Consider the following 22,323-nt stretch of genomic DNA (forward strand, 5'->3'; position numbering starts at 1 on the left):
TGTTGCAGTAGTTTGTAGGCACAGGCTACAGACGTGAGTTTGAGGCCATAGAATTATCAATGTATGGGTGTACAGTATATAAAATGCACAGTTGCTTACTACTGCAGTGCTTATTACTTTGTTCAAATACTCTGCATCCTGGCCACTACTACCACACCATATGACATCCATTGCGGCATATAAGTACACTACATACAAATGTGCTTTTGGGGGAATGGCCTTCGGCCATATACCCTTTGATTGAGCCCCTCCCCACTGCCACCTGAGTGATGCACTACCACACCATATCACACCCATTGTGCCTTGTAAGTACACTACATATAAATGTTCTGTTTGGTGCATGGCCTGTGGCCATGCACTCATGACTGCAGACCCTCCCCACAGCCACCTGACTGATGTTGAATACTAGGGGTGTCTCTGTAGCTCTGAAATGCTGCACTGTTTGTGGGCAGGGCCTAAAATCTTAGGTGCATGTCCATACATTTCAATATATGGTTGTGAAGTGGCTTATAACTCCAGTGCTTATAAGTTTCCTTTTGGGTGCATGCTTGGGTGTATGGCATACAGCCTGCAACCATGCACCCAAAAGTACACATCTTGGCCAAAACCACTGCACTAGATAAAACCCATGTGGGCTGGTAAGTGAAGAGGTATAGCTTTGTTGCACACACTCCCCAAAACCAGGAAATCGATACACATTACTATGGGTGTATCAATGGGTGTTACATGCTGCTGTGTTTGTGGCCAGGGCCTAGAGTTTTAGAAGTAAGGCCTTCGGCCGACAGCCATGCATCCAAGACTATAGCCCCTGGCCACAACCACCGTAGCATGTGACACCCATGGCGGCGTACTAATGATTACAATACCCATAGGAAAAATTAATGCAATTACGGCATGTTGGCAATTTCAATGTTCCCTAACACCACGCATGTCCTTACAACAGTTACAAGTTACCTGTGTACTGCACGGACTGAAATACTGCCCTTATTGGACCCCTCATTGTCTGTGCATACAAGGTGGCCATAGAAAATACATCATGAAGAGGTTATAACTTTGTTATTGGGTGCATGGCCTTCGGTCATGCACCTAAGAGTGCAGGGTCTCCCCACAACCACCTCAGTGATGTGTGGTAGTGGGAGTTTTTCTATAGGTGTGGTATCCTTCACTGCTTCTGGCCAGATGCTTCACTCCTAGCTGTATGTCCATAGATCTTACATGGGATGGGTCTGCAGTGGCTTGCACGTCTAGTACTTATAGCTTTGTTCTTGGGTGCATGGCCTTTGGCCATGCACCCAAGACTGCACACACTCCCCACAACTTGGCAATCGATACGCAATACTACGGGTGTATCCATGGGTGTGACATGCTGCGGTGGTTGTGGCCAGGGCCTACAGTCATTAAGTACGGCCTTCGGCCGACAGCCATGCATCCAAGACTCTAGGCCCTGGCCACAACCACTGTAGTATGTGACACCCATGGCGGGGTACTAATGAATATAATAATAACCATAGGAAAAAGTAATGCAGTTATGGCATGTTGTCAATTTCAATGTTTGCTATCACTACAAGTGTCCTTTCAACAGTTACAAGTTTCCTGTGCACTGCATGGACTGAAATGCTACTGTTATTACACCCCTCATTTTCTGTGCGTACAAGGTGGCCATAGAAAATACATTATGAAGACCGACCCCCAGAACAAATGCATTGATCACCCATGTCAATGCAATTATGGCATGTTGTCAATTTCAATGTTTGCTTTCACTACGCGTGTCCTTTCAACAGTTACAAGTTTCCTGTGCACTGCAAGGACTGAAATGCTACTGTTATTACACCCCTCATTTTCTGTGCGTACAAGGTGGCCATAGAAAATACATTATGAAGACCGACCCCCAGAACAAATGCATTGATCACCCATGTCAATGCAATTATGGCATGTTGTCAATTTCAATGTTTGCTATCACTACGCGTGTCCTTTCAACAGTTACAAGTTTCCTGTGCACTGCATGGACTGAAATGCTACTGTTATTACACCCCTCATTTTCTGTGCGTACAAGGTGGCCATAGAAAATACATCATGAAGACCGACCCCCAGAACAAATGCATTGATCACCCATGTCAATGCAATTATGGCATGTTGTCAATTTCAATGTTCGCTACCCCTACGCGTGTCCTTCCAACAGTTACAAGTTTCCTGTGCACTGCATGGACTGAAATGCTACCGTTATTACACCCCTCACTTTCTGTGCATACAGGGTGGCCATAGAAAATACATCTTGAAGACCAACCCCCAGAACATATGCATTGATCACCCATGTCTTACTGTCTGAACCTGTCCCAACGCTCTGTGACACAGCAAAAAAGTTTTATAAATATAGCATGTGTACGCTGGTTGTCGCTCCGCTATCAGGGGATCCAAGATGTCGGGTGCAGCCAATCAATCTGAAGCAGAACACGTCTCACAGCAGCCAATCGGCAGAGACGTCGCGTGTCCGCGGTCATGACGCCAGCCCCTTAGCCAATCGGTATCTTGTCTGTGGACCGAACAGGGAAGTGTGACCGCAAAGCGGACATAGATATCACTGATTTATTCAGACCTACTTTTTGGTCATTTTAATAAAAAGTACTGCATGGAACGTCACCAAATTTACAAAAGCACTCTTTATGGACCAAGCCCCTGTACCTGCCGCAAATTTCATGAAAATCCATCCCACGGTAGCCGTGTGCAAAGTTTTCCCCCCATTCAGTCTATGGGAAATAAAGATGTTTAGGGACCCCCCTATGACTTTTTCCCCCCTGAACGAAACATCTCCAAACTTTGCAAAACAATTCAGAGTGGCCCATATACTTGTTTTGCAAAGTTTGGTGACGATTCGTTCCGGGGGAGCGAAGTTATAGGCCGCCCAAAAAGTGCTCTTCCTATGGAAACAGCAACTTAATCATAGCTACACAGCCACTACCGTGGCAGTGTAATATTATATATATATATATATTTTATTTTATTTGTATTTATTTTTTACACAACCTTGATTGGACATTACCACATTTAGGACTTTTGGGCTTTGCTGCTTCAGTTGCTACTGTTTCACACTCACACCCCTCTTAAAAGTATAGCCTTCCCTGTGCCCACGCTACCACAACAAGCAAAGGAGGCATGTCTCCCATCTGTGCCTGTTTTACCTTCATGATTGGTATCACTCTTTTATTATAGAAATGTAAGGGCTGAATAAGCGGTTCAGCTACTACTCATCATTGTCCTACAGGGCAGAAGTTATTTCGTATCCGGCAGGTCCACTCATCCCTTCATTCTTCTGAGGTAAATAATATGAGTTGGGCAACAATGATAATCTGTTATTTGTCTGTATTGCCAAGACAAGAGGTGAACAAGAGTTCCACAAATACAGAACACCTTGCATGCTATTCATTATTTGATGTTCACTTTTGCTAGCAGACAGTACCCAGACCTCCAGTATCTGTTACGTAAAGCCAGCAACTCATTTCCTGCTAACCAAGCGTCAATCCGGTTCCTTCAAATAGACTTGCCATCTGCCTTTCCTTTTGTGGATTGTCAGATTTTGGTGATGGGGAAGCTTGGCTACATTTTGTTCAGCCACTTGTAGTCTCACTCATCAATCTTGCCACAGATTTCCTCTACAAAGCAGTTTGTGTCACTTTGTTCGTTGGCATTTCATCGCCCATACATTTTTGTTAGTGATTCAAGGCTTCCATTTACTAAAACATTCCACAGTTGCTTATTGAACGCTTTTTTCTACATGATATGCAACACCGTTCCAGTTCCATTCCTTTCAAGGAGTAAAAAATAGTTAATTACCTCCTATTGTAGCAGAAAAACTGGAGCTTTGTGAAAACTGATTTTCAATAAACTTTGGCAAAAATGTGGCAAAACCTGCAGTAACGAATCCATCAGAGCAGCTGGAAATTGTCAAACACATGAACACTGGGTTCCTTAGCAGCACCTGCAACAACAACAAATTGTACAATCAACGTTCATTATATTTTATACCAATAGGTTAAAAAAGCAGTTATGTCAATAATTCTTGCAGAATATCTGTGCATTGGGAACGGAGCATGTGTACAGACATCCTTACCCTGAGACCCAGTTAAACCTTTTCATGGGGAAAGGAAACATCTGCAGCATCCATTTGAGCCTTAAAACCACACAGTGAGGCTGTTTGAATCTTTATGTATGCTGCATTTTAATGTAAGCGTGAGTTTTCTGAAAAATTAAATGAGCGTCAAACCCACTGTGCATCATGTATTTATGGATTCAAGCATATAGCCCTTTCATCATAGACTTGTTTGTCAAATACAATGCTTTTTGGTCATTAATATGTTCCAAAAGGGCTCTTTGATTTTATGCAAAGCAGGCTGGTACCCTCACTGTGCTATTTGCCTTCTTCACCAATCTTATAGAGATATTTCAAAAGTGTACAGTAGGAGAATACCAAACTGTGCAACTTGAGATGATAACCTTCAATATGAAACTATTGTAAATCTTTTTTCTAGCTATAGATCATTTGATTTACAATGAGACAAGTTTAACCTTATTATTCTGACTACAGTATATACTAGAGGTGATGAATCGGAACAAACATTGCAACAATAACAAAAAAGCTGCTGCAATCCAAGATATATATTTTTTCTCCAGTCGTCGCCCACGTGTCAACAACAGCAGAGCTGTCTCTAGCAAAAGTAGACATGACTAAGCCACTCTCGCCCACGAGAAAGAGACATAGAATGAGACAGAGAGGGACATTGCGAGAGGGAGAGAGAGAAAGTGAGACAGAGCTAGAGCAGCGAAGTGAGACGGGGTGAGGCAGACAGAGTGCTAGATGGATGTATGATACAACAGGTACAACTTGTTAATTATGTTATCTTAAATGTATTTCGAAAAATCCCTCAACATCCACTCAAATTCAATCCTCAACTGTTTCACATGAAAAGGAGATACACAGAGTATCCCACAGATCCAGTTTGGTAAAGAAAAGGAATTAACAATCTAATGGTGCCCTAATAATCATGACAATGTCTATGCAGACGACAACAGATTTACGGGAACAGATAACCTATCTACATTGCATCTGTGCCCATATTGCTCAAGAAATTCTTGATGGGTGCTTTTGTTCAGTGGCATGGTCCCTTGTTCCATTTAAATGATGGCCAGCTCATGGCCACCTGAGCAATCATGAATCCATGCAATAACTCAGTGTCAGCCTTCTATGCCCTTGTGTGCCAACTTTCATTGACAATGGAGTGTTGAAAACATTGACTTTTCCTCTAGGAGAAAGCCTTTGTTTGAGGAGCTGTAATCAGGAAAAAAGGATATCTATACAAAGCTCCAGGAATCCCAGACCATGTGACTGCAGTTAGTAGATTTGGGCTTTTGGAGCTTAAAATACACTCAAGTTTTGTAATATATTCCACAGGAAATATACCTGGGGGAAATGCTTCTTTATTCACTAATGCTTGCTATGCTCATCCTAGTTGGTCAATCAGCAAACCCAACTGGACTTCATATTTTGGTGGTTGATGAATGCAGTCTTCCCTTTTGAGGCTGCAGCTCTTTCAGAGGGTTCTTTGTTTGTCCATGTGCAGAGTCAGAGAGAAGAGTTCACAGCAGCTCTGTTACGCTTGTACTACCAAACACTGCCTGACATGATGGCTACTGAAATAACAGATATAAGAAATGCCTGAGAAATAACCTTACTCCTAGTCCTAAACTTTCTCACGACAGTCCTTATATCAGTATTACCAACTATAAAATAAAATCAATCTTACATCAGCAGACCCCTTCTTCCTCTACTTGATATAAAGGGGGCCCTCATTTGAACTACTTCCTATTTTTACACAAGTTCTAACTAGCCAAAGAACATCTCTCACCCTGGATGGAACAGGAACGGATCATAAGGGCTGTGATGTGGAAGCACAACTAGTGGAATGTGAAAATACCTGTGATTATTGTAAGCATTACCCCATGCCCCTCTTCCTCCTCAAGTTCTTATGTGAGGCATACCAAATGTCTTCAATTGTTTTGTACTTTTAAGTAACAAACATGAATATAGCATTAATCCATGGTTCCAAGGTCTGCAACAGGGGTAACAGTCCTGTTACACCGCTTCTTTCAGCCCTTGGAATGGGTGATTAAGGCTATTAGCACCATAGGTTGTCAAAGCCGTAACCCGCGGTGTTAAAAACAAAGTATTTTCCTTTGTTCAACGGGATGCGCGCAGAGTCCTGTTGAACAAAGGAAAATACTTTTACAAGATGGCCACCATCGAAAGGGAAGGGGGGCTCCACACTGAGCCCCTCTTCCCTTTCCATGGTGGCCTGCAGGAGCAGAGAGGAAGGAACAGTGGTGGCGGGGATTGTCCCTGCTGCAGAACTAAGGTAAGTTGGGGAAAAAATACCAGGACAGGGGTGGGTGAAGGTGGCGGAGGGGGGAGCCGGCCATTAGGCGGGAAGGAACGCAGGTTTTCACTGGCAGTTCAAGCCCGCTTTCCTAGCTGCTGGATTGGCTGGCTCCCACCGCAAGGGGGCTAATATATATTATTCTCATTAAGTTGATACACTTGGATAAAGATTCTAGAATTCAAACACCAAAAGCATTATGCTGAGTGACTAATACATGTATTAAATAATGGGACACAAAGATATGTGGAGTACCCTACATAGTAGCCCTGAAAATATAGTGATGTTTGCTAAGTATTGTGGCATCTAGAAGAAAATCATCCCCATGTTTGTTCCAAACTGGTCTCAATGAACATCAAATACTGTGGACATTTCCAAGTCCATTAGAAATCCACCTTGCTTGAGAAGACATACCATTAATATGATGTGGGAAATGCAGATCATAGTCAAAGGAGCTACAATTATCCAATCATTCAAGTAAGTAAGCAAAATAGAGGCATTTCTGTCTCATGCAGAATTGCCACTAAGGGAGACAATCAATTTTGAAATGTCTTGGAAGTTATGTGTGTCCAAAGGGAAGGGCAAACCTCTGAAATGGAGGTCTAAGCACCTCACAATGAATCTGAGAAACCTCTGAGATTTCCAAACACCTGCCAAATAGAATAACGCTAACTGATCTTCCTTTGATACAAAGGAAATGATCTACAGTTCTTATTGAACCTGGCTGGGACAATGACATTTTTTGGTGCATTGGAAACCAAGCATTTCAAAATGCCCCTGAAAACTTTTTCACTTGAGATACACCTGAGAAACACCTGAGTAAAATATGTTTCCCTATGATGACAAGGGAACTGAAATAATAACGATCTTCTACTTTAAAATGTTTGTATAATTCTACATGCATGACTATGTCCTTGCATGGGGTCAACTAACATGGGGTTGAAACCAAGTACAGAGCAGTTGTTGAGACATGTTCCAGACGATAACCCTCCCTGATGAATGCCCTGGTCAATCGATCCCATTCCGAATAGAAATATAGAGGTTCTGCACCTACTGGACATTCTTTTATTGAGGACACCTAGTAAATATAACGTATTCAAGTCCTGAGGGTGGGGAAAGGAATCACCATGTTGTGGGGGCTAGGTTCTTTTCCAGTTTGGTATGCAATATTTCTGGATATCAATAGGAAGAGGAGCTGTAAGCAATCCTCTTGTTCACAGACACATGAGAGTACTTGCACTTTAATCTCAAAGGCTCTGAATGCTTCCTTAACGAGAAGACGTGAGAATGGCATTGCTCTGAAAATGGTCCCAGAACAGCGTATTACCTAGAAAAGGGATCTGGCCAAGATAGATAAGCGTTCTCCCATTGAGGAAGCGCTGACTTAATCAAATGTCAGGTCAGATAGGTATTTTGTCTTTTTCTGCATGGCTACCAACAAGGAATTAAATTCCATACCCTCAGTGATGGAAACAGAAAGAGCCTGCAATTCCTCCAGGATGAACTCTGATTCGCAACTGCATAAGAAGTGGCTGTCAGAGCTAGATGAATTCCCACAAAGGATTTCTTAATGGCTGTATTCCTCTTCCTATTGACAGGATCATGGATGGTTACTTTCTCTGCTGTCTCAGATGGAGTCCCTGTTAGGGCAAATAGGGCAGACTTCCTCTAGACTGAATGTCAAAGCATATCTTCAAATCTCACAGAAGGATGCACTGTAGACATGAATCTGGGAAAGGAACAACAATCTGGTTCCTTTCACTCTCTTAAAATTAAAATCATCACATATGAATGTAGTGGCAGTCCTTCTTTGATAGACTGTTCACATTACCTGAGGTGAGATGTAGAAGATGCTTCTGAAATCAATGAATCAGGGAGATTCCAATTAGTTTTCACTCAGTCATATATCTCTCAAACGACTTTTTTTGTCAGGCTGCATTCACTTGGATTCTGTCTTGTAATCTGATTCAGAGGGAGAATCAGGAGCTACGACATGTCCCTTAATGCCAGGGATCAATTCTAATGTGGACTCCCTCTCAACGATGCACTTTCTATGCGCAGACAGCTCAGGCTTCCCAGAATGCCGCCATGATCATGATCTTTTGAGAAACCAATGAAAAGAATGAATGAAAAGAGATAAGAGAACAATGGGGGCATGGGGTCTTCCTCAAGGTGCATCCTCTCTTGTTGATGCTTGCCAATGACAAACACATTTAATACACTTAAACACCTAGAACTTCTGGAGGCTAAATTCACATCCATCTGGACTGGGCTCCATCTAATAGTATCCAGCCGGCATGCTGAAGTTATAAGTGCTCCTGTGGATGCAGATGCAAGCAAACCCTGAAGACAAGATCATGTGTTCAGACAAGGAATGGCAGTTAGGAAGCACAGAAGCATCCGGAGACCAACATAAGGGAAAGCAATATATTATAGGTGGTGAAAATCAACCTGGCTTAATGCAGTTATGTACAAAATGTTGCTCAACCTAGGACCACACTGGTCGTGGCCCCCGGGTGTGGCCTTTACCGTCACCCACTCTCTTCTGATGACAAGCAGAAAAAGAGAACCAACATAATCCTTGTTGCAAACCCAAGATGGGCATAGGTCTGAACAGAAGCTTCTTATGTACAACAGAAACACCACTAAGCGACGTAGGTGACGGACCTCCTTAAATATGATGGGCTAAGGAGAGCAGAGTCTGCTAAGAAAGGGTTTATTTTTTGTCAATGATTGATAATCCTGACGAGTATAGTGGGATTCACCTCAGAAGAGGGACTAGGGGGTAATTACAGTGCACATAGGACCTGAATCTATGCATCATGCCGCCCACACACTTTTGCAGTGTGCTTAACAATTCCATGCACTGGACTCATGGTAATTAGACTCCTCAGGAGAGCTTTCTAGGTCAAATGGTCTACAAAGATCAACAGTATATTGGAGCAGGGAAATTGCATACTTTCAACTGCATTGTGAATTAATCTAAGGAAATAAACAATTATATTGCGCCATTAACACATCAAAAAAGAGCTACCAAATATTTGCAGTAATAATTGCACAACCGCTCTTCTTTCGTACTCGGAATTCAGACCTGAATAATCTCATAAAGATATTGCTTAACCCCTTAAGTGCCAGGCTATTATTGAAGTCTATGTAAAAAGGACGAGTATACTCGTCCTTGGCACTTCTTAAAATACAGGCTAGTCCTTTGTGGGAACAAACACTGTCTTAGAATTCTCAAACTATTTACCTGGTCTCAAATGTACTTGAAACTATAAAAAGTCCACACGCATGGATAGTGTGCATATGCTACATGTGCCATCATGCGGAGAAAGGTTAGAACAACAATAACATTGCATGTGCATATGCACAATGAGGGTGTCCAAGGAGTGGTCGAACCTAAGTGATGTATGTTTACAAAGGCTCACCCCATATACGCTTTGATTCTCAAAGGCGAATTCGATGCAGTTTGCTGTGCTCCTGAGTTTGCCTTGTCTGGACAAGTGGTAATGGGCAAAGACCTATCAAGATGTACTTAATTAAGTGACTTTGATGTGAACGAAATATTTTTGCTTACAATACAAGTTGCTTCTCTTGTGTGCAGGCGCTTTCTAAATGACTTAGCATAGCATATCATATCATTCTCGGAAAAACTACAGTCATTTGCACAAGATTTGCATGCACAGTTTGTGCAAACGACTCTGCACAAGTTGCCCCTTTCCCAGACTCGTCAACATTTCCATATTGATGCTCATTTTGTGGCCATGGTCATCTTTGCTCATCACCAAATATATTGTTTGCACGGGCACACCTTAGACGTGATTGATCTTTCGGAATGAGTCCAAATGTATATAGGATCAAACAAAATGGGAAATAGAAGATCCCCATACGCCTCTAAGTTTAGGTGGTACTTACCAGGCCAATGAAGTACCGAATACACATATATGTAAGTGTCATTCAACCCTTATGCACTTTGGATGCAAAAGGAGACTGTAGTTGGTGCAAATATTAGCTGACAAATACTTAGGACAGAAACAGATGATTATAGTTTTGTGACGAAAATGTCAACGAGACAAGATTTTTCTTCTAACCCCAATCCTGTCTCGTACCCTGTTTTCAGCGCACGATGGAGCATGAACATCTGTTGACATTGGAAAGATTAGAATGTAAAGATCTGTATTTGCCTGTGTCTTGTGCTACCAAAGAGAATCTGAGAACAGTGAGTACATGAGGGTGCAGACCTCAGTACCGGTGCCCCCCTACTCACTTCAGTTGGAAGCTTGTGAAAGATGGTGTAACTTACACGGACAGTGAAGTTCAGAGGAATACACTCTGTATATAAAACTTCTAGGCATGCAAAAAGTATTGTCTGAAGATTACATGTGGATTAAGGGGAAATTAGGCTCTTAAGAATTTGAGGCTGAAACGTTCAAGTGAAAAAAAAACATTTATATGACCACAAAACACCCTGAAAAGTATTTTAAAGAACCTTTCTGTATCTTTCTACCGTTGGCTCTACTGTGCCGGAACAGGTCCAAAGCGGCACCATCTCAGCCACTGGTGCATTATTGCTATGCCAAAGTATAGTACTTGTGATCTAACAGTGCATCTTAATCTTACCTCTCTCATGCGGACACTCTAAATGCAACACCTTCCCCTAACTATGCTCAACTACTCTCACAAAACGTACGCCATGTTCTGTTACAGATTTCCGCAATGCCCGAATGGTGCTTCAAAACATCTCCCACGGAAAAGACATATGACAGCAAGCTAACTCCAGTAAGGCTCATGCCTTCTACTGTCAGCTGTGAAGAGTGGATACCTCGCCTACTAACCTACCACTCAAGAAGCCCACTGCAGACCCAGAAATTCTAGACGGAATTCGACCCTATCCCTGAATAACATGCACAGTGAAATCCCTCCCTTCTGAAGTCTCCTCTCACTACCATTGCCCATGCTTGCTGTGGGACTTTCAGTCTAGTATCCCAGACTGTGTAGCAAGAAAATGATGCTTCCTGATGTCGTGGTACATGTGGTGGATCAACTTCCGGGGCACCAGTGGTCCAGAGATGAATATCGGTTTCTAAACCATTAATCAGCCCCACACCTCTTCACACCAGAATTGCAGGCTTATCTCCACAAGGTTGCGGATCATTGGTTAGTTGCAACACAGTGAAAATACGATTACCCAATGATAAAAGGGACTGTCCAGTCAAGGTTGTATACAAATATTTACTTTATTATTATTACAAAAGACAGTTCTAGCACACTACAAAATACAACCCACCCTGTAAAGGAACACAAAGGCCAGACAGTTTTACAAAGGAAAGGGATGCACTCTTGATACTAACAGGAGGGTAGTCGGTAAATTAATCAGTCTAAACTGTTCAAGCTTATTTAATTTCAGCACAAAAGGAGCAAGGGGTTGTAAATGGCAGTAGGGGCCTTCGGAAAAAAAGGACCAGGGGGACAGAACCACAATGTACCTGGTGCTTGAGATGATCTTGATGCTCAACAGCATAGAGTCAGTTCCAGGACGCTTTGCAGCTCCTGCGACAGATTTCAAGACGGTAGACAGCTGCGGGTATCTGGTAGCAGGCAGTTCAGCAAATGAGGCTGGGCGGACGGCTGCAGGCTGGCCTACACAGCAGTTCAGGGTCAAGTATCGTTGTATGAAAAGACAGTAGAGAGATCCCAAATACCGCTCAAGGCGGCGTCCTACCTTGATTTGGGAAACAAGGCTAATCAATACATAGAAAGGTAGGACACTGTTTTTTTTGTCAACAGCTATTCACTCATCACAAACTACATATGTTTAGTACAAATTGTCAATTTTAATATAGTCTTATAAAAATCAAGAACATGATACATATAAAAAACATCAACAGACACTCTAAAAAGGTACATATATGTAACAGGGCACAAAACATATAACAATCTCTAAAAAATAGAGATATCGATCATATCAATCTATGTACAAACCTATGCTGTAATTCCTTATCAAAATAGGGGTTGTGATCCTGATGGATCACTCACAGTTTTTCTCCCTCAGTCTAATATTCAATTTAGATTGGGGCAATCGCTAGATGGAATATTCAATACTATCATACAATTTAGCATTATTTCTAAATTGAGAACTCAGTTGAGAATCCATCAGGATCACAACCCCTATTTTGATAAGGAATTACAGCATAGGTTTGTACATAGATTGATATGATCGATATCTCTATTTTTTTTAGAAATTGTTATATGTTTTGTGCCCTGTTACATATATGTACCTTTTTAGAGTGTCTGTTGATGTTTTTTATATGTATCATGTTCTTGATTTTTATAAGACTATATTAAAATTGACAATTTGTACTAAACATATGTAGTTTGTGATGAGTGAACAGCTGTTGACAAAAGACCAGTGTCCTACCTTTCTATGTATTGATTGATCAAGTATCGTTGTCTCTGTTCTGGTTGGCATATCTGGAATGCTGGTCGAGGCATCTAGGATGGCTTTAGTGACTGCAGTGTAACAGCAGTCCGTGGTGCAGCCAGTCGCAGTTCGAGGGATTGCCTGCCTTGAAAATGTCCTTAAAAGATGGACGCTAGTTGATGCTTGTTGTGGCTCTCCTTCTAGCTTATTTGCAGGGCTTGTGTTGTCCTCTAAGGCGGATGGCCCAAAGCTGAGGAGAGTGTTTGCAGGCAACAGCCTTGTCCTATGTTAAGAGACTTTCTGGCACTTCCCATCTAGGAAGCTTGCCGGCAGAACCTAGCAGTGCTGGCTGGGTACCTGTACTGGAGCTGCTGGATGGTTCCTCTGAGTCCGGTATCTCCCTCTGTTCCCTGCGAGATGTTTAGGGGAGGGATCTTGCTTCCCTCTTGAAAATCCTGCCCTTCCTTCACTGGCGGAAGCTCTGAGGCAGAATGTATCTTCAGTCAGAGTCCAAATGAGTCCTTCTTCTTACTCCTTTGGAAGTCGTCGGATGATCTGTGTGAGAAACCAAAGGGTGTCTCACCAGCTAGTCTCCGGGGACATGTCATCCAGGTGGCCAGCACACAGCCATCACTTTTTGATCCTGTTCCTGGGGGCGGACCAGTGCGGGAAGATCACCTGGGTCAGGGGTCTTCCGTAGTGGGGGTAAGACAACCAATGGCGAAACGTGTTATTCCCCCTTTCCCGTACACCTAACCCATCCTATTTTTTAGGATTCTCCCATGTCCCAACTCACCCCCTTTTCGACAAACACTGGGACGAGGAAGAGGGTGAAGAGGGTGACTGAGACTAAAGAGGCTAACTCTTACATATCTTATGGACATGTCCCGCTAATTGGGTCAGGCACTTGACTCTAAGTGCGTACATCTGATACCAATTATCTCTCCTCACACAGATAAGAGGCAGTGCACAGAGACACACTCTGAGAAAGTTGGAACACGGCTAAGAGCAGAACTTCAGGGTGAAGGGGAACCTACTGGAGCAGAGCAACGGACCAAGGGACGAGAGCAGAGGGTGGAGAACCCAAGGAGTTCCCTGCAGGAGGACATTACAAAGACACATGGAGAAGGCCAAATTCCAAACAAGAAGGCTGAATTGTGTTTCAAGGACACCAGCTACGCTCTCGGGTGAACGGCAGAGTTGGGGAGGTGAGGCCAAGTCTGTGGTACTAAGCTTGACTCGTGAATTTGAAAACTGTAAAGACAAAAAAGAAACGCACACAGCCGATGAGTTGGCAAGTGACATGAAAGACCAGTGTGCGTTAAGGAAAGATTGAAGTTGCAACACTATATCCCACAATTGAAGGCTGCACGCATGTGGATGAGATGCGAAGAAAGGCAGACCTGTGAATGAACTTTGAAGTAACGATAGCTGTGAAACCAGTGATACTGAGTAACGGAGTTGTCCGGCGAAAGGAAGTAGCCCACTCGAAAGTCTCTGTGAAAGGTGAAATGTTTGTAGCCATAAAGTGAATGAACTGTAAAAACAAAGTGGTCAAAATTAACCCAGAGCAAAGGGGAGAGTAAAAAGGTGAACGTTGAACTTTGGTGCTTGTCAAAGTGGTCTTGTGGAGGTCTGTAAGAAAAAGCAATGCACATTCGAAAGTGTTCAACATCAGGAAACTGTCCAAGCCTGACTGGGGGAGACTGGAAGTGTAATAAGTTAGGGGAAGGAACCCCTAAAAGATGTGAATTAAGCTTGGGGAAGGGAACCCCTGCAAGTGTTGTGAACTTTTGCTTTAAAAGGTCCGGGCCCGACTGAGAGAGACACAAGTGAACCTTTGCTTTAAGAGTACCTATTATGACAGTGTCATACCTGTGATACCATACCTCCCTTGCATATGCTAAGTGGAGGACTCAGCCCTCTTTTAAAGCCCATTGATTGGTGCAGGCTAAGCCCACCTTAATGAACCAATCCTGGGTCCCCACCAACAATCTTCTGTTATACGTGAGGTCATAACTAGAGTGCTTTGCAACAGGAAAGGTAAGGGGTGAGAACATGTACTACCAAGCCCCACTCATCTTCCTGTCTGTTGTGGATCACAGTGTCTCTCTGCTTAATTGAGCTATCTGTAACTACTGATGAAAGCGCAGGTCTCCCTTGAAGTTTGTGGTGAGACCAGACTTTCTGTCTCCATCAATTCACATGCTTCTTTCCTCTGAAAGGGGGTATTTCTGTAGGGGTTGCCTACTGTAAACATTTGTCCCAGACATGCCATTCACTGCCCTTCAGACAGACGGGTGGGAGCTAGCTTCTAGTTGATACATTGCATATCAAAGAGTTGTTGGGTTTCCTGTCTCCTTTTGTCATTTCTGCGATCAGGCCTATCGCAGGCCTGTTTCAATTAACTCTAATCAGTATGCTCAGTCACCAGCAGAATTTAGATAATAGAGAGGGCAGATCCATGGAGCCTTTGATATGTTAAGTAGGCTGGCCATGGCTGGAGGAACGTGTTGCCTTTCCCCTTCCTGAGATGCTTTGATGTTCACATGGCTGTCACATTTCAGCCAAATGTGACAGGGAAGACTGTGCCTGTACGCTGTGTCCCCCTGGAGTACACATGACTAAGTGGTTGTTGTGCAGTGAGCAGAGGAAAATGTGTGTGGATTAGCCCCACTCATTTTGTGAGGTTGATCTCCCATCATTCATTTTCATTACAAAACTTCAAAAAAGCCCAGGTGTGTGCACACTCCCTGTGTGGATGGTCGAATTCCACACATGCCCCCCCAGCCTCATCATGTGAACCACCACCCTACTGAGGGTCTGGTTAGTCATCAAGGACATCTGCATTTCAATGCTAGGAGCCTGGCTTGTGATTGCTGGATGTCCATATCTAATTCTAATCCCTGTAGGGATATGGCCCAAAGCAAAAGCTTAGGGTTCTCCCCTTGCATGACCATTAACCATCGGAGAGGCTGGTGGTCTCTATGGTTTGTAAAGTGAGACCCAAAGATGTAGGGTTTCAGCTTCTTTATGGCATACATGACTGCACACTCCTCTTTTTCTATGACAGCCCAGTTCCTTTCCCTTTTTGTCAACCACCTGCTAATGTAGGCGACAGGTTGCTCTACCCCTTCAAAGTTCAGCTGTGCTAACACTGCTCTAATCCCAAAATCACAGGTGTCTGTCTGATTAATGAACTCCTGACCATAGTCTGGCACTTTCAGAGCTGGGGCCCTGCACAATCCTTCTGTTAAATCCGGAAAGGACTTTTGACAGGTGGGGGTCCAAGTTACCTTCTTCAGCATCTTCTTGGAAGTTACATCATTCAGGGGCATGGCAATGGTCCCATACCCTCTGATGAATGACCCGTAGTACCCGGTGAGACCTAAACATTCTCTCACCGGCGTATGTGTGGTGGGGATGTCCCAATCCTTCACAGCCAGTACCTTTGCTTTCGATAGGTTGTTCCTTACCTCTTTCGACCAGGTGGGCTAGGTAAGTCACTGTGCCCAGCGCTATCTGGCAATTTGTGGCCTTGATAGTCAGACCTACATTCTGCAGCGCCTGAAGCTCTTGTTTCAGGTGGGATAAGTGATCCTCCCAGGTGTGGCTGAACACAGCAATGTCATCTAAATAGGCGAGACTGAAGTTTTCCAGACCAGGCAAAACCTGGTTAACCATCTGCTGAAAAGTGGCTGGGGCATTCTTCAATCCAAAGGGCATCACAGTGAACTGATAATGTCTTACTGGGGTTTCGAATACTGACCTCTCTCTCACTCCATCTGTCAAGCTGACCTGCCAATAACCTGCTGTGAGGTCAAAGGTACTCATGTACTTGGCAGCGCTGAGCTTGTCAATGAGCTCATCTGCACGATGAACGGGGTGAGCATCTGTCTTCATGACAGAATTGAGCCCCCTGCAACCCACACAAAAGTGAACTTCAGTCTTAACACCACTGGTCTTTTTAGGGACCAGTACCACCAGTCTAGCCCTGGGGCTGTGGGATGGCTCTGACCTTATTGGACATCCAGTGAATCCTAATCTTCACTGGTTTACTATCGCCCGTGTCCACATCATGGGTACAACCATCTGCGCAACCGGGTGTCTGAGAAAACAGACTGGCAAACTGTCCCCAGTAAATGGCAACAGTCTGTCAGTTGCTGTTCTGACAAGTCCGTTGCAAGGTTGACACCTTAAAATGTCCCATCTGTGGCTTCAGAGTGCAAGAGGTCTGGGAGGGGATTGGTTTCCTTCTCAGTCTCTCCGTCAGTCACTAATGCCATGACGAAGTCATTCCAGCTATAATGGGGTTTTAACCAGTTAACGTGAAAGACCCTGCACATCTGTTTAGGTCCTCTCACGTCAATGAGATAATCCACCTCACTGACCTTTTCTAGCACACAGTAAGGCCAAGTCCACTTGTTCTGAAAGGCAATGGGTTTGACAGGGTCCATAATCCACACCCCATGGCCTGGAGAATAGACTGTCACTGTGGCCTTCTGGTCGTGCCAGTGCTTCATCGGCTCCTGACAGTTTTTTATGTTCTTTGTCGACTGTTCCATGTACTTTGCCATTCTAGACCGAAGGCTGAGTACATAGTCCACCACATTTCGTGTAGGGGATGAGGGATTGCTTTCCCACCCCTTTTTCACTAGACTGACGGGACCTCGTACAGGGTGTCCAACCAGAAGCTGAAATGGGCTAAACCAAACTCTGTTCTGTGGCACCTGCCTGTAGGTAAACAGAAGTTATGGCAGGAGAATATCAAGTTTTCTCCCCAGGTGCTGTTCCAAGCCACCTATCATGCCTTTCAGGGTCTTGTTGAACCGCACAACAAGCCCATTGGTTTGTGGATGGAAGAATGTAGAGAACCGGTAGGTGACTCCACACTCTTCCCACATATACGCTGATATGAAGTTTGATCCCCTGTCAGGCATGACTTCCTTGGGGAATCCAACATGGGAGAGTATCCCAATCAGAGCCTTCGCACCGACGGGTGCTTTGATGCATCTCAGAGGGATAGCCTAAGAGTATCTTGTGGCTTGGTCTACCACCACCATGATGTGTCTCTTCCCTGAACTGGTTTGAGGATAAAAAGGACCCACAATATCAATGCCTATTATCTTGAAAGGCCACCCAACCATGGTTATTGGAATTAAGGGGGCCTTTGTGGCACCACCTGACTTGTGAGAAGCTTGACAAGTTGGGTAGGACTGGAAAAATTCCTTAACCTTTACGCCGAGCTGCGGCCAGTAAAAGTGCACAGACAACCGGGCTGATGAATGTGTCACTCCCAAGTGACCCGCTAAAGGAATTTGATGAGCCAAATCCAAAAATAACTTTCTGTGGCATTAGGGAATCACCAACATAATGGTGCCCTCACCATTAGAGTATTTTAGCTCACTGTACAGGAGTCCATCCTCCCAGTACACTTTGAGCAGGCCAGGGGACTCGCCCTTAGCCTCCTCCTTCACCTGCAGACCTGCCAGAGAGTTAAACTCTTTCTGGGCTGTTAAGAGATGAGTCTGACCTGGGCCCCCAGCTGATGCAAACTCATTCAAGGTGTGCAGGTCCTTCAGATCTGGGCCCACCTGGTCCTCCACCTCAAGTTCCTCCTCTGCACCAGGCAACTCTGAAGTCACTGAGTCCCCTGCTACCAAAGTAGGGTCCTCAGTGGCTACTAGCCCCTCTCCAGCAGGAGTAGGCAACTCAGTAGTCTGTGGAACTGGACTAGGGGCTTCCGGCCATGCTGGTCCTTCCAACAAGCCCTGTGGAAGCACTCCAGGCCCTAAGGTATCGGTAGCCACTGCAACTATTTCAGGATTAGGAAAATCATTACCCAACAGACATGGGACAGCGATGGAGTCTTTCACTGCTACATGCTGCTGGGTCGTTTCATTTCGCCATATGAACACTACTATTGCCAAGGGGCAATTACTCTGTCCGTCAAACCCACTAATGCACAAATCAGGCCCATCCACATACTGGCCTGGCTGTACCCACTGCCGGGTGACAGTAGTGACGCTATCCGCAGTTTCTCGGACCGCAGGAGTTTTGTGTCCATTGATATACACATGTTCTAGATAGAGTTGAGTATTATTGGGAACTGGGTCTCTTCTGGAGATCTGGTACCGTTCCCTCTGTGTAATCAATCCACATTCGGCCACTCCCTGGCCAAGTGGATCATTTACGATTTATTAAGTTTGATGATGACCTGCCTCACATTCAAACAGGAGTATCTAGACAATTGATATGTCTTTAATTTACACATGTATAGGAGCTAGACAGTTGCCATACTTAGAAGAAATCTGGCATCCGAGTACCAAGCACCAGAGAGTATTGCATCCAAAAGGCTCCCTACTGCGTCTGCCTTAATTTAAGGTAGTCTCCTTTTCTCTGGATTACTATCACACATAAGAAAGCCACGCATTAAGTTTCAAGAACCTGTAGACAAACACCTTTACTGTTTTATGTATTGTAAGTTGTATAACCAATGTGGAAGTTGCTCTGACATATGCTATACAAAATGAATAGCATGTCCTGAAGATGGCTCCACAATCACTAACTCTGTACACGCGAGTACAGTGTAATACAGACCGAGAGCCGACAATCACGTGTCAACAATCTGTGCTCTTCAGAATAGAAAAGACACCACTGTTACCAACAGTGTTCTGGCAAAAAGTAGAGCTATCACCATCATAATAACCCCCAGTCACAACATTGTTTCTGTTTGTAACACGCAGCTGTACATATTATGTTTTGCAATTAGCATCCATGTTGTCTAAACATCACCTGTAGTATTGATGTTGTATTGTTAATCATATTGCCTGAGTGATGAAGCCGGTTCCTAGGCTTTTTTATGTATTGTACTAATAAATTAGACACAAAAACATATGAGTAAACTGATACTCTGTTTCAGCAATCTGAAGCATAAATAATAGCTGATGGTTAGATAATCCGGAAAAGGTGAGCATTGACTGCTCTCAAGTAAGGGAGGGGTAACCAGTCTCCTATTCTGACTCTCTGTGTCCAAACTCTTCCACACTTGAGAATGGTCCCCAAAAAATAAATCTGTGGAAGTACCCCTTAGATGATCGTCTAGTGGGAAGTCCTCCGCTAAGAGGCCCATAGTAATGATGGTCTCTTGCATGAGTCCAACGTTCACTATGTCTTGCTTGCAAGCAGGATCCCCTTTCCTATGGCCCAGCTCCATACACGCAAAGCAACCTTTGTGTGGTGAGAACGCAGGTCTCCCAGTAGGGGTGCCTGCGCTCTTCATTTTAGTGTGCATGCTGAACTAGAGTTTTGGGATTTCCCTTCATTCTTTTGGGGACCTGACTTCAAATAAGATTGGGTTGGACCTTTGTCCTTCCCATTCTTGTTTACTTTTTTGTCTGCCGATTTCTCTTCCAGTTTGGGTGTGCTCGCCTGAGCCTTTTTCCTGGACTAAAGTACTCACGAACCAGTCGGCAGCCTTTGCAAGCTATCTAGGTTCTGTGATAGTCTTTGCCACAAGATGCTGGTGGAGGTCAACCTCACAATTTTTCAATGCATGCTCACACGCAATCTAATTGTACATCCCTTAAAATGTGTCAACTTTGTTACCAGTCACCCACCTGCTCAGATATTTCAAGAAGTGTGTGAAAGCTTCAAATGTCTGCCCACTTTCATTTCCGAGCTCTCAGACGCTCTTGAGATATTGCTCTGGAGTTTTACAGAACTTCCGGAGGAGGGCTGCCTTCATGCTCTCATAAACAGGCCTTTCCTCAGGAGTTAACTGAAGAATTGCATCGGTCCCTGGTGTCGGTAAGTGACTCATCAGGACCCACCAGGGCTGCACCCCACAGTACCTCATCCACCTCGTGTAGCTGGAAAGCCAGCACCGGCGCTTCAAACCAGTCAGAAATATCCTTCCCCACTTCATAAGCCTACACTAAGTCTTTGGGGATGTGCTTATCCCAGCCACTCTGGTTTGAGCCACTAGTGCTGCTTTCACTAGAGGTGGATCTGTAGGACTCCTTCTTCTCACAGCTCTATGGTGACCTTGTCCTGTTTCTGTTGCTCTTGTGCTGGTCTCCTCTCCTCAAGCAGGAGCTTTCTAGCCACTACCTCATTAGCAGCAGGAACAATTACTGGGCCATTTAGAGACTGTGCTGAGGCCTGGGACCTGTGGGTTGCCACAATCGCCCCTGTCCTCACTGACACTCTGAAGTGTTGAGAAACCTCACTTGCCCCCCGGCGGGATGATTGGCGAGAAACTCTGCTCATGTGGTCGTCCTTGTCATTTTCCCCTTCCAGAAGTCTTGTCCGTTTGTGTACACAGGGCCTAGCCCATCCCCTGGGGACTTTTCCCCAACTGCCCCTGCTTCTACCCAAGCTTAGAGGCTGGTCAGCAGCTCAGGTTTAGTAACCTTTGTGCTGTGGGAAAGTCCCCTCTCTTGACATAAAACAGACATCCTTGGTCCTTCCTTTTACAGTCTCCATGTCAAGATCCATGACTATTACTAAAACCTTGCAGTGACTAAACGCTTTTTATTTTTTAAACTATATTTTTGGTGTTTCAAACAACACAAATTACATACAACCAAACAAGGTAAAAACCACCTGTCCCCATTGGTAATACATAAAGGATATTGCAAAACCGTTGAGTCTCTTTGCACGGCCCTCGTCGTCTGCATGCCATTTGGCGCAAACTCATCATTGAGTGGTTTGCAGAGCCGGGACTGGTGAATCGGCGCTATCAGGAGTAGATAGTAAATAGGAGATATAAGGTCCCCAAACATCTGGAGGGCGTGCATGTAGCAGTAGAGTTATGATGAAGTCTGCCTCACCATCTTGGAAGTAGGTTTTGTCTTTAAGCTAGTTTGACAAGGTAGGTGCTGGTCCTCGTCCCTATGACATAGCAATTCTCCTGCATGCTAGTCCTAATAGTATTCCAGCTAGTTTCCGAACTGTGGATGGCAAGTGCCTAGTCAGCCCAAGCAGTGCGACAGTGGGGTTGGGCCTCAACTGCACTCCAATTATTGCTGACGACTTCTGGAGGATCTGGGCCCAGAATTGAGTTATGGCCGGGCACTCCCAGGCGAGATGAAGAAAGTCAGCCACTGGGGCTCTGCATCTCTCGCACAACGCCACCATCTCCAGGTGTTGTGTGTGGCGTTTTTCTGGCGTGTAATATGTCTGATGCAGGTAGTTAAAGTGGATTTGTTTAAAACGTGTATTTAGAGCTACTTTCTGGGTTTGCCCCGGGAAATTTGCCCAGTCGTCCTTCAATATTGAAGAACGTAGTGACTTTTCCCACCTTGCTTTTGCAACCACCCTCATTGGCACTCTCTCTGGCTAGTTGGGGTGTTAAGAAGACTCCTTCAGTGACTAGGTCTTTCAGTGTATGTATTTGTAGCTTATCTGCCCATTTAAGGAATACTTTTTCTGCAGTCAGAGGTAGTCCTGGTACGAACCTTGCTGGTAGCAAAG

General features: G+C 44.4%; 1 protein-coding gene across 1 annotated transcript in view; it reads right to left on the reverse strand.

The window, feature by feature from the left end:
- SLCO4C1 (solute carrier organic anion transporter family member 4C1) overlaps positions 1–22,323 on the reverse strand; it is an 812,270-nt gene that overhangs the window by 329,312 nt on the left and 460,635 nt on the right. Inside the window, exon 7 of the mRNA XM_069625459.1 lies at positions 3,829–3,973. Within this exon, the coding sequence (XP_069481560.1) occupies positions 3,829–3,973 (145 nt within the window). The remainder of the gene's footprint in view (positions 1–3,828; positions 3,974–22,323) is intronic.

Source organism: Ambystoma mexicanum, chromosome 6p (genome assembly GCF_040938575.1).
Source record: "Ambystoma mexicanum isolate Mex_15411 chromosome 6p, UKY_AmexF1_1, whole genome shotgun sequence".
Classification (NCBI taxonomy): Eukaryota; Metazoa; Chordata; class Amphibia; order Caudata; family Ambystomatidae; genus Ambystoma; species Ambystoma mexicanum.